The sequence below is a fragment of the Pectinophora gossypiella genome, chromosome 10 (assembly GCF_024362695.1).
Source record: "Pectinophora gossypiella chromosome 10, ilPecGoss1.1, whole genome shotgun sequence".
Taxonomy (NCBI): Eukaryota; Metazoa; Arthropoda; class Insecta; order Lepidoptera; family Gelechiidae; genus Pectinophora; species Pectinophora gossypiella.
In genome coordinates this window covers 15,327,556-15,339,504 of record NC_065413.1, presented here as the reverse complement: position 1 = coordinate 15,339,504, position 11,949 = coordinate 15,327,556, and the positions used below count along the sequence as shown (strand labels likewise).

General features: G+C 41.5%; 1 protein-coding gene across 2 annotated transcripts; it reads right to left on the bottom strand.

Moving 5' to 3' along the window:
- Positions 1-622: 622 nt before the first annotated feature.
- LOC126369972 (synaptic vesicle glycoprotein 2C-like) lies at positions 623-11,597 on the bottom strand. 2 transcript variants are annotated; one of them, XM_050014583.1, is made up of 10 exons: positions 11,360-11,597; positions 10,903-11,064; positions 10,367-10,526; positions 7,796-7,917; positions 6,989-7,230; positions 6,165-6,313; positions 3,823-3,961; positions 3,069-3,346; positions 2,100-2,227; positions 623-868 (listed from the first exon to the last, which is right to left on the bottom strand). In XM_050014583.1, exons 1-10 carry the CDS (start codon positions 11,421-11,423, stop codon positions 816-818), a joined length of 1,497 nt encoding a protein of 498 aa, XP_049870540.1. In that variant the 5' UTR covers positions 11,424-11,597; the 3' UTR covers positions 623-815. The 2 variants fall into 2 exon arrangements, with proteins under 2 accessions (XP_049870540.1, XP_049870541.1); XM_050014584.1 differs by lacking the exon at positions 10,367-10,526 and having other exon boundaries at positions 11,360-11,596.
- Between the last annotated feature and the right edge of the window lie 352 nt (positions 11,598-11,949).

The following is an 11,949-nucleotide window of genomic DNA, read 5'->3' as shown; positions in this document are numbered from 1 at the left end:
AAACATACGAATAAAAATAAGCACAATAGGCGGGCTTATTGCTAAACAGCAATTTCTGCCAAGCAACCTTAGGGTGAAAGAATTTTATGCATTGCAGCACGGGATGGTGCAATAAACATATAATGATACCAAATATCGTAAATAAATATACATACATACATACAAATACCCTATACAATATAATTATGTATATACGGAGAATAAGAAAAACACTTCCAAGTTATGCCTCCAGGAAAAGCACCCTTACTCTTGCCCTGAAAGAGTCCAGAGAAGGAGCCCTCCTGACAACCACTACATTTGATTTTAACTGTAAAGCAGCATAGATGTCGCGAGACGCGCTTCTTCTTATCATGTGGGTTGTGAGGTGGAATACCAACCCCATCAACCCTGGTGGGTTGTTACTGAGCCGCCAAAGGCTCCCATCCTCTCCTGACATGGCTCATGTAACGACAACATACTTACATCAGTAAGTAGTAAACAGGACCAACGGCTTAACGTGCCTTTCGAAGGACAAAAAAGGAAGAACAAAAATAAACACAAATACTTTCTTTAAAAATATTTATTCGAAAAATGCAAAATAGAAAGAAAGAAAGAAACGTTTATTATAAATGGATACCACAGTAACAAATACAAAACAAATATATAATTTAAAACACGGAGTAACACACAACTTACAATCAAACAAAACACATAATAAAAACAACACATACTTAGTACCTAACATGATTCTTAAATCTACACTTATACAATAAACTACACTTATAAAGTAGACTTATTAAATACACTTAAGTACACTTATTTGAAGTTATTTAATTCTATTTGTATTGTTTCGAGTCTTTTGGTAGAAATAGAGCTACCACGATACCACCTGTAATAAAACAAAAATTGTATTAACAAAACACACACACGATAGAGGTGTATTAATAGTATTTACGCCTATATTTCCGATGGTATAGACAGAGGTGTATTAATAGTATTTACGCCTCTATCCCCGATGATGTAGATAGGGGTGTATTAATAGTATCTACACCTATATCCCCTATGGTGTAGACAGAGGTGTATTTATAGTATTTATGCCTATATTCCCGATGGTGTAGATAGGGGAGTATTAAAAGTATCTACGCCTATATCCCCGATGGTGTAGACATAACATAACATAAACTGCCTATATACGTCCCACTGCTGGGCACAGGCCTCCCCTCAATCAACCGGAGGGGGTAAGGAGCATACTCCACCACGCTGCTCCACTGCGGGTTGGTTGGTTGATGGTGTAGACAAATGTGTACTAATAGTATTAACGCCCATATCCCCTATGGTATAAACAAAAGTATATTAATAGTATTTATGTCCATATTCCCTATGGTATAGACAACGGTATATTAATAGTATTAACGCTCATATCCCCTATGGTAAAGACAAAGGTATATTAATAGTATTAACGCCCATATCCCCTATGGTATAGACAAAGGTATATTATCAGAATCAGAATCATTTATTCAACATAATTATCATGGATAAACTTGTTGAAGGTCAATGTAACATTTTTGAATTTACGTCATTTCGCAAGGTGTTATGGCTGAGGAGAAGAAATTGCAACAACAACACATCTTTTAAATCAATGAGGGTACATTACAAGTTATTTAATAACTAGAGGAACACATTCAATACCAGACATTTTTATCATTTAGGTAATCATTAATCTTATAATAAGCTTTTTTATATAAAGTAAGCTTTATTAATAGTATTAACGCCCATCCCCTATGGTGTAGACAAAGGTATATTAATAGTATTAACGCCCATATCCCCTATGGTATAGACAAAGGTATATTAATAGTATTTATGCTCACTCCTCGGCAGCTATATTTAAGTCCCATGTAATAGGGGACTGGCGCAATACCACTTTCTCACGTTGTCACCCATAAAATTATGTCGTAAATCATGATGCGATTTTGTATGTTCCCCATTTGTCCGGCCAAGTAGTTAATGTCATTTGCGACCAATCTACAATAAGTTACGTAAAAAGATCAAAACGATGGGTTTGACATATTCGTCTAGAATACAAATCTCAAAATTAAAGTAAAGATTAAAAAAAAACTTACTAGCAACAAAGACCATCCAGGAGTAAAAAGTGGCCGTGCAGTGGTCAATAATGATGGCTCCGACTAAGTTGACCCCGCCCAGGGCGATCAGTCGTCCGAACATGATGCCCAGGCTCGTGCCCAGCCCTCTGTGAAAGAAGAAGCATTTATTAGAAAACTGTTTAAAATTGTTATCCGAATACCTATTTAATTCTCATTCAGGGTGGAAACCATCATCATCAGCCCATTAACGTCCCCACTGCTGGGGCACGAGCCTTCCCTATGGATGGATAGGTAGATCGGGCCTTAAACCATCACGCGGGCCCAGTGCGGATTGATGGTTATTAACGACTGCTAATGCAGCCGGGACCAACGACTTAACGTGCCTTCCGAAGCACGGAGGAGCTCGAAATACAATCTTTCTTTTTTGTGGTCACCCATCCTATGACCGGCCTTTGCGAAAGTTGCTTAACTTCAACAATCGCAGACCGAGCGCGTTCACCGCTGCGCCACCGAGTAATTTAGACATTAAACAAAAATAAATCATTAATTAATTCTAATCTTAGTTCTTCACTTCTGTTTGATCCATAGTTTACAGGACAACCTGTATAATACATTCACTTAACTGCTTAATTTGTAATCCTGCGTATAACAATAATAGTGCCACTAGCTCTTCATATTTTATTAGGGTTCTGTAGCCAAATGGCAAAAAACGGAACCCTTATAAATGCGTCATGTCTGTCTCTATCTGTCTGTCCGTATGTTAATTTTCATAATAAAAGTTCACTGGATGCAAGCGGCCAAAAATCGTTCAAAACATGGCGTAAGTAGTTCAAAATTTTACGTCTTTCGACTGAAATGATGATATCAGTCAGCTGACGTCACAATATCTTCCTAACCCATGACTATCATCAGATATCATCTGACTATCATCAGATATCATCATGACTATCATCAGATAGTCATGACGATGACGTCACATCCACTCACCTGTAAGCAGTGGGATACAGATCCACGAAGTATGACGCGACACTGGATACCCCAACAGCAGTACACTGCACCATGGTGAACGCTACCATATTGCTGACAGGCTCTCTGAGCAGCTCCACCAGGGCCAGACAGACCGTTGATATCAGGAAGATGACCATTAGCACCAGCTTCCTATAAGCAGCAACGGCGGAAGCAGCAAGGTTCATGAGAGCGAAGACCACACCCAACAGCATACCTGCGTACATCGTTGACAGGGATATCGTGTCGTCGCAGACGTACTGGAATCAGAAAGAGTAATGTCAGATCCAAGGACACCTCGACATCCTAAAACAGATCGCCGGATAATTGTGTTTGAATGAAATCACAACCCTAAAGACGTCAAAATCACATTAGATAGATAGATAAATACTTTATTGAGCACAATGGACACAAAACACTACTACATACTAACCATACTACACACTAACCATACTACACACTACTACTACTACCACTATTACTATAAATCTTATTGATTACTATAGAAGAAGACAACTTGACACTTATTTTTTAATCATTTTCAACGTTTCTACGAATGGTTTTTACTGCTAAGCCACACAGGAGACGCTGTGTAAACCTATTGTCCCGTTACGAGGTCTGATTATGTAACCTGAAGATTTGACAGGTCCAATTTTTATAGCAGCAACTAAATTTTTTTAGCTTCTATGACACAAGGCAGAGAACCTCGCTAATCCTGATATAAGTAGATGCTCACATTGTCATCCTCGATAGAAGTGGATATATTGGCGACGACTCTCTGGCAGAAGCTCTGGTCTTCCACCGCAGCGCCGCTGGCGTGGGAGTTGAAGAACAGGTTGACGATCATCGGATACCACAGGAGGAACACATTGTTGCTGGAATCATTCAAAATCAAACTGATATAGGTAGTAGGGGCTGAAGGCAAGAGGGAAACCACTGCCTTATTTTTCCCTAAAAAGTAGCATGGAGATGAATGCTACACCGACAAGAGCGTGGCTTTTAAATTAATGATGATGATGACTTGGCAATTTTATTGACTTCTGTATAAACGTATTTTTTTATTATTTAAGGCCAAGTAGTTAATGCCATCTGCGGCAAATCTACAATAAGTCACTTCAAAAAAAAAAGGCCGTGCCCATCTTGGGATCTTGATCCCGTGTGATAATAAGCAACAACGTGGTCTAAGATGGAGCACCCAAACTCAAATAGTGCCTATTTACTCTTGCCTTGAACATCAAATCAAATTGTATGTTTCTGGGAACAACGCAGGGAAAGAGTTGGGTGAATCTCAAAATTTCAAGTTTGGTGGCGAAATTTCATATTATTTTTCCGTGAAAAATTGGGTTTCGACATGAAAAAGATCCAAAAAGATCCTCGGTTCCGACATGAAAAAGGAATTTTTCAATTCCCAATTTTCCCAATTTCCCCAATTTTTCACGAAAAAATTATATGACAGTCGCCACCAAACTTGACACATTTTGATATTCACCCAGTTACATTCTTTAGCAGTTCTCATAATGAAGGAGGAAGCGAATGTAGCGGTTCGAAGAGGAGGAACATAAACATAAACAGACGGTATACCTTCTACTGATGAGCAACAAGCTTATCTCAATCAACCGGAAGGGTGCATACTTCACCAATATTCAATATTCTTTATTTGCATACTATAATGGTGTACAAGTTGGTAAAGTACATATTATAAGTTTCACAACAAACCCTTTCGGGCACAACAAAATAGAAGTTTAAGATAGAGAAGGAACCTTTTCAAATTGTAACATACATACATAAACTCACGCCCGTAATCCCAAATGGGGTGGGCAGAGCCACAAGTAATCAAAGACAACTTGCAGCCACTGTTGATACGAAATCCCAAGATGGATATGATGAACCTTATGGTGATAAGGGATCAGCCTATCGCCCATAACATTGTAACATCAAAGATATTCACTAGTGCTGTAGTTACATTTATTAATTAGAAGTTCTTTTACTATTTTAATAAAGATTTTGTCACATTTTCCTTCTTTTAATATTATTATGTTAGGCAGTGAAACTTTGATGGACATATTTGAGCTAGAAGAATATAGGACCAGTCGAGATATAGGTAGATTTAATCTTTTTCCATGAGACGCAATCTGTATTTGACAGGAAGATCACCATGCTACCACAGATGATGTTTTTGCACTTCTTACCTTACCTTACGGACTAAAGTACTCAAATCGCGGGGTAATCAAGCTAATATCGGTGGGAGGCGGAGTGTGTCCCTTCTATACATAATACCTATTATTGGTTGTTCTATGCTTACGTCACCACTTTTTTTTATTTGGGACAACAGCATTACTTACAAATTCATCATCACCAGCCCATTAACGTCCCCACTGCTGGGGCACGGGCCTTCCCTATGGATGGATAGGGAGATCGGGCCTTAAACCACCACGCGGGCCCAGTGCGGATTGGTGGTTATTAACGACTGCTAATGCAGCCGGGACCAACGGCTTAACGTGCCTTTCGAAGCACGGAGGAGCTCGAGATGAAATCTTTTTTTTTATGGTCACCCATCCTAAGACCGGCCTTTGCGAAAGTTGCTTAAAAAACTTATAAATTACAGTCTCGAAATTACAATTAATTGCCAAAAGAGCTCTCTCTCTCACTTTATTTAAGAGCTGCGCTCTTGTCGGTGGAGTAATCGCCATTACAGATAAGGCATGTAGAACGGTGGTTGCCCCAATCGCCTTCCGTTTCACAGTACACCGACCAATTTCTCAATCGGTGATGTTCTAGCTAGAGCCCTACCAGAATCCATTTCCTCGGCCTCAAACCAGTACTGATACCGCTGCTGCCCGGCATCAGGGCAGCCAAAAGAGTTATCCACTTAAAAATCATAACAAAATGAGAGCAGCAGCGTTACAATTCTTCATATGAAACACCTCGTTTTACACAGACATTACACATTGACGTTATCGTACACGCGCATCTGTGTGTGACGTTAATTAAGACCGAGGGGGTGAGGTAAACCTAGCTCAGCCGCTGGCGGGAAAGCGTCCCTTCTAACCATAGTATTATTGGCTGTTCTATGCTTACGTGGAAGTGCAGATGGCAAATAGGTAGAACAGCTGCATGGTCCGCCAGAGCAGCGGAGGTTTGAAGAGAGGCACCGTCTGGCTGACGACGGATCGCCACAAATTCTCACCAGACGACTGCTGGACGTTCTCCATAGACAGGACTTTCACCTGAAAGATAATGTATTTTTTACAACAAGCATTTTATGATTTTAGACTTGAATCTGAGCGTCTCTATAGAATTTATTATTCATTTATTAGGGTCTCGCTGAACCTTCACCCGGTCATGAGCTGCCAAGGCCGACCTGGAAATCTTTAAATAGACTCCGAACACAGGTTGGCCGAAGTAAGATAACCGGTCCAGGTGGGGTTTTCTCAACGGATCGGACCTGAGCTGCGTGTGTGGTGTTACGCCACAGACCATGACTCACCTGACATCTTGCCCCGCGTGCCCTGATACCTGTATGTGAGAGGAGCTGATGAATGCCACCGAAAATGCTGTCCGGATGACAAAATACTGAAGGGTATTTTATGTAAGTAGTTATATTTATTTGTTACATAAGCTCACAACTATATCCCAATTGCAATAACACTAATGAGTTATTTATTTATATTAAGTAAATGCAATTTTCACTAACACAGTTGGCTCGACCATTATAGACGACGATACGGCTCACCACCTATCACGTTGGTCTAATAGAAAGCTCGATGAAGAGTGGATACTTCCACACTGCTTTTAGTGTGATGGCGTGTGTGTTGTGTTCATCTTGCGATGGCTAGCCTCCGACCCCTGACTATCCCAATTAGGATATACTCGTGAACTTATATTATGTGTAGATTACTCACAGGATAATCGTCCTTATTGCCACCGTTCCACTCATACATCTTCCTCAAGACATCCAAAGCTTCTTCCATCCTTCCCCTACTGGCGAGCAGTTTAGGGCTCTCCCGTAGCATCAGCAGCATCACAGCTCCGAGCCCCAGCGGTGCCGCAAGTATGAGAGAGTACACCCTCCAAGGTCGGAGCGAGATGCCCAGCCAGGGGATCGCGATGGAGAAGGTCAGCGGCAGGATCAGGTACGCTAAAACTGATGAGGAAGAAGTTAGATTTGTGATTTGAAAGAGAAGGAAAAGCTTTCACCTAATCACCAGCATATTTTATGATTGGCCACCTGATACGACACGATTCATTTATAACAAACATCATAGAAGGAAAAATTGAAGAGAAGAGAGGAAGGGGTAGACCTAGGAGAACATTTATGAAACAAATAAAGGAGAAGGTGCAGGTCTTGTCGTATCAGGAGGAGGAGGATTTGGTAGGAAGAAGAGAGGAATGGCGATTACTCCACCGACAAGAGCGCAGCTTTTAAAAAAAGAGAGAGAGAATCACGAGCATATATTGAACGTTATTGGGGACAGAACAGACAAGATGATTGGATACTTAACACGACACAACGAATTTATCAAAAACATTAGAATCTTCAAGGAAAAGAAGGAAGGGGAAGAGGAAGAACAGCTTAAATGGAACAGATTAAAGAGAAGGCGAACGTCGTGACTTATAAGGAAGTGAAGGAATTGGTCTTTGATAGACAAGAATGGAGAATGCTAAACCGACAAGAGCGTGTCTTGTAAAATATCTAAAATAACACTTACAGTAAAAGATGAAGTCGGCCAGCAGGTTGAAGCTGTTCATGACGAATAGGTACCGGCGCCTGCGCACGCTGCCCGTACACTCGCCCAGGTACGTCATTGTTAGTGTGTACGCTGCTGTTGAGCTGCAACCATTGATAAACCATTTGTTGTTTTATTTTATACATCTTTTGTGTCCTTTGCAACATAATTAATTCTTTCAAATATTTATCCTCTCAGATGACGCCCCGAGGGTCGCGCCCAACTGGGCACCCTCAGGCCTGTTGTCTTAAACGTTGTACCGGGTGAGAGCCTTCAGCGCTCCTCATTGGTCCGGCCAAGTAGTTAATGCCATCTGCGGCAAATCTGTAATAAGTCACGTCAAAACAAAATGCTATGATGGACAATTGGGTGATAGGTTGATCTCTTGCCACCACCCAACCTCTCTTGGACCTTGTCTCTTGTCTTGTGTGCGTTCTGTCGTGTGTCTTATTGTTGTTGCGTGAGTCTGGATACCCATCCCATCGAGGATCAAGGATCACCTCGTGCGAGAAACTTATTCACATGGTCCGCGAACTGCCTCCGTGGTCCAGTGGTTGAACGTCCCACGAGCCGGAGGTCCCGGGTTCGAATCCCGGTGGCGAAATATCACAAAATTTAATTTGTGATCCCTAGCTTGGATAGGACATTACAGGCTGATCACTTAATTGCCCAAAAGTATGATGATCCGTGCTTCGGAAAAGCATGTTAAGCAGTTGGTTCCGGTTACTACTTACTGATCATACTGATGTAAGTAAGTAGTCGTTACATGAGTCATGTGAGGGGCCTTTGGCGGTAGAATAGTAACCCTGACACCAGGGTTGATGAGGTTGGTAACCTCTTAACCCGCACGAGAGAAGACATGGTCCGCGGAAGCCCGTGTTATTCTATGTCACATGTTCACACACGCATTTTTTACGTCAATCATCAAATGATAAACTCTTATCCTATATGACAGAGCAAGTTATGAACCGGCTCTTTCAGAAGATAAAAAGAAATAATTATTAATATCTTATCAAATAATGATAATCGTAAATCATCAATTGTTACGACAATGCAAAGTCTAAAGCCATATTATGAATTATTGCAACTTAATCAGTTAATCACCTCTACTGTTGATTGATAGTTCATTTATGCCAATTAAAATATCCTAACATGCACTTATCATACAAGTCTACATCGATAAACTAATCTCCTAATTTACATATCGTGTCTGCATCGAATTAGCTTATAATTTAATTACTTCTTGTCTGGTAAAAGAAAGTAGAACGGATGAAGGATAATAGAATTGCAAAAGCGGTATATAAAGCGAAAGTTGATGGTAGGGCTGGCAGAGGAAGACCGAGAAGGACTTATGATGACCAAATTGGAGATGTCCTTAGAAAAGGTTCAATACGATCTACTCTGAACCGGCGTGCGTGTATGAAGCGATTGATAAATGTGGAGGAAGCAAGAGAAGTGTGTCAGGATCGAAGCAAATGGAATTCTATAGTCTCTGCTTACCCCGGTGGGAAATAGGCGTGAGTTTATGTATGTATGTAAAAGAAAGTGTATTATTATTTTATAGCCCAGGTGCTTTCAAGGCCACAGTGAACAGGCACCTTCTGGGCGAGCTCGCTCCATCTTAGGCCTCGTCAATGCCTTCAGGCAAGTCTGGGGCCAAGAGCAAACCCATCAAAGGAAAAAACTCTATTGCACCAAAATTTAAGGGAAAGAATTTAACAAAGGAGATCTAAGTACATACCTACATGGCAATAGGGTATATTACATAAACCCACTTGAGGAGCTCGGTGGCGCAGCGGTAAACGCGCTCGGTCTGCGATTGTTGAAGTTAAGCAACTTTCGCAAAGGCCGGTCATAGGATGGGTGACCAACAAAAAAAAGTTTTCATCTCGAGCTCCTCCGTGCTTCGGAAGGCACGTTAAGCCGTTGGTCCCGGCTGCATTAGCAATCGTTAATAACCATCAATCCGCACTGGGCCCGCGTGATGGTTTAAGGCCCGATCTCCCTATCCATCCATAGGGAAGGCCCGTGCCCCCAGCAGTGGGGACGTTATTGGGCTGATGATGATGATATTACATAAACATAAAACAACAGCTTATAATACACGTCCTACTGCTGGGCACAGGCCTCCCCTCAATCAACCGGAAGGGGTATGGAGCATACACCACAGATAAAGTTTCCAATTACTGACAGTTTAGAATAAGCTAGGTAAATAAGATCCAAGGATGTGTGAAGTGAATGCGGAATTCATTCATTTCGCACGAAGCGCTTCGCTTCATCTTTCATGGAATGGGCTGCCGGCGTCGGTGTTCCTGTATCTTATAACCTAGGGTCCTTTAAATCACGGGTGAATAGGCATCTTCTGGGTAAGCTCGTTTCACAGTCGACCTCTTCTTCTCGTGGAAGAACGAAGTCAAGAGCAAACCCATATTAAGTAAAAAAAAAATTTCGTCGATAAAGGATATTTGCGGATAGGCTGATGGGCACTGCCAGCACGAACCCGACAGAGGAGGACAACTGAAATAAATAAGAAACATTATGCAGTAGACTCACAAGATGCAGCCAATGAGTTTCAACACCAGCATGGCCTGCCAGGACGGCGCCAGGCTGGTGAGCACGGCTAACACGAACCCTACAGATGAAGACAGCAGCAGCGCACGCCGCCGCCCGCGTGTATCCGCATAGTAGCCCCAAGGGTACGCGAATATTATACCTGGAATGCAGATACATTTATCGTTTCTTCTTCTATCGTGTGGGTAACATCAATAACAGACCTCATCAAGTCTGGTATCAGGAATACTATGCCCCTGACATGGCTCACGTAATTATATGCTTACTTAAGTAAATAGCTGCGACCAACAATTTCACGTGCACTCCGCTGAATTCACATGAGTTATTTCAGGAGACATTGGTTACATGTTACATGCTTACTGAGGTAAATGGTCGCCATCGACTGCTTCACGTGCCCTCCGATGAATTCGTCACATGAGTCATTTGGTCTTTGGTTGCTCTAAATCACTCTGACACCAGGGTTGGTGAGGTCATTCACCTCATAGCCCAAACGATGGAAGACAGAAGACTATACAAACCAGCAAGCGGCACGGAGTTGAGCAGGCCGGAGATAGCCAAGGTCAGTTGGAGGTCGCAGCTGGCGGCGGCCACCACCACGCTGAAACCGAACATGTCCATGGCGACGCCAATGGTGGAGACACTGCATGCTAGCAGCATCAGGTAGTTGTAGCGCCCATGACCTGCAAAATACAATACAATGCAATGTAATGTTATGCAATGTAATGCAATGCAATATAATGTTATGCAATACAATGTAATGTAATTCAAAAATACTGTATTGCACAGACAGGAAACCAAAGATATGTACAAAAATAAAGAGCACAATAGGCAATAGAGAGATGGCATTATCGCTTATTTAGATAGAGAGATAAAATATGTTGTTGATGAAAATCCTGTCATTATGTATTTTTTTAATAAGATGCTTATGTGGTTTTCGGTAAGGGAAATATTGTGAAAAAAAAGTAATTATCTCACCAGTAAGTTCGACAGCTTCATCGTAAGAGTAAGTACCATTTTTGTCTTCAACTATGACAGTCATCGCGAGATAAAACGTGGGTTCGTCTCAAGAGAAATATGTACACTGGTTTGATTCATACAAGAAGATATGTAATTTATTTAATTGTAATTATCTCAAGAAACTGTAGACAGGTCTACGGGCATGTTTGTCATGGTGAATTATATGTATGAGCCAGTATGAGCATTGAACTGTGTTTCAGTTGTGAGTTCTGATAAGGGTGTGTGTTCACGAACGCGGTTTACGCTAACAGTACACACGCCTACTCGAATATTTATTTTGGCAAATATTTGCAAAACAGAAATAGAACATTCAAATTCGAATAAACAGTTTATTGCACGCACAAACACCTACAGAACATGCACAGCTAAAAACTACACACTAAAACTAGGCAAAGGCGGCCTTATGGCTAAAAGCAGTTTACAATTTTATATCAAATCGGTAACAATAAACACGGCTTCCATGCCCCAGTGGTCGAGCGTTGGACTCACGGTCCTGGGTTCGAATCCCGGTGGGGATACATCACACAAAAAATCACTCTGTAATCACT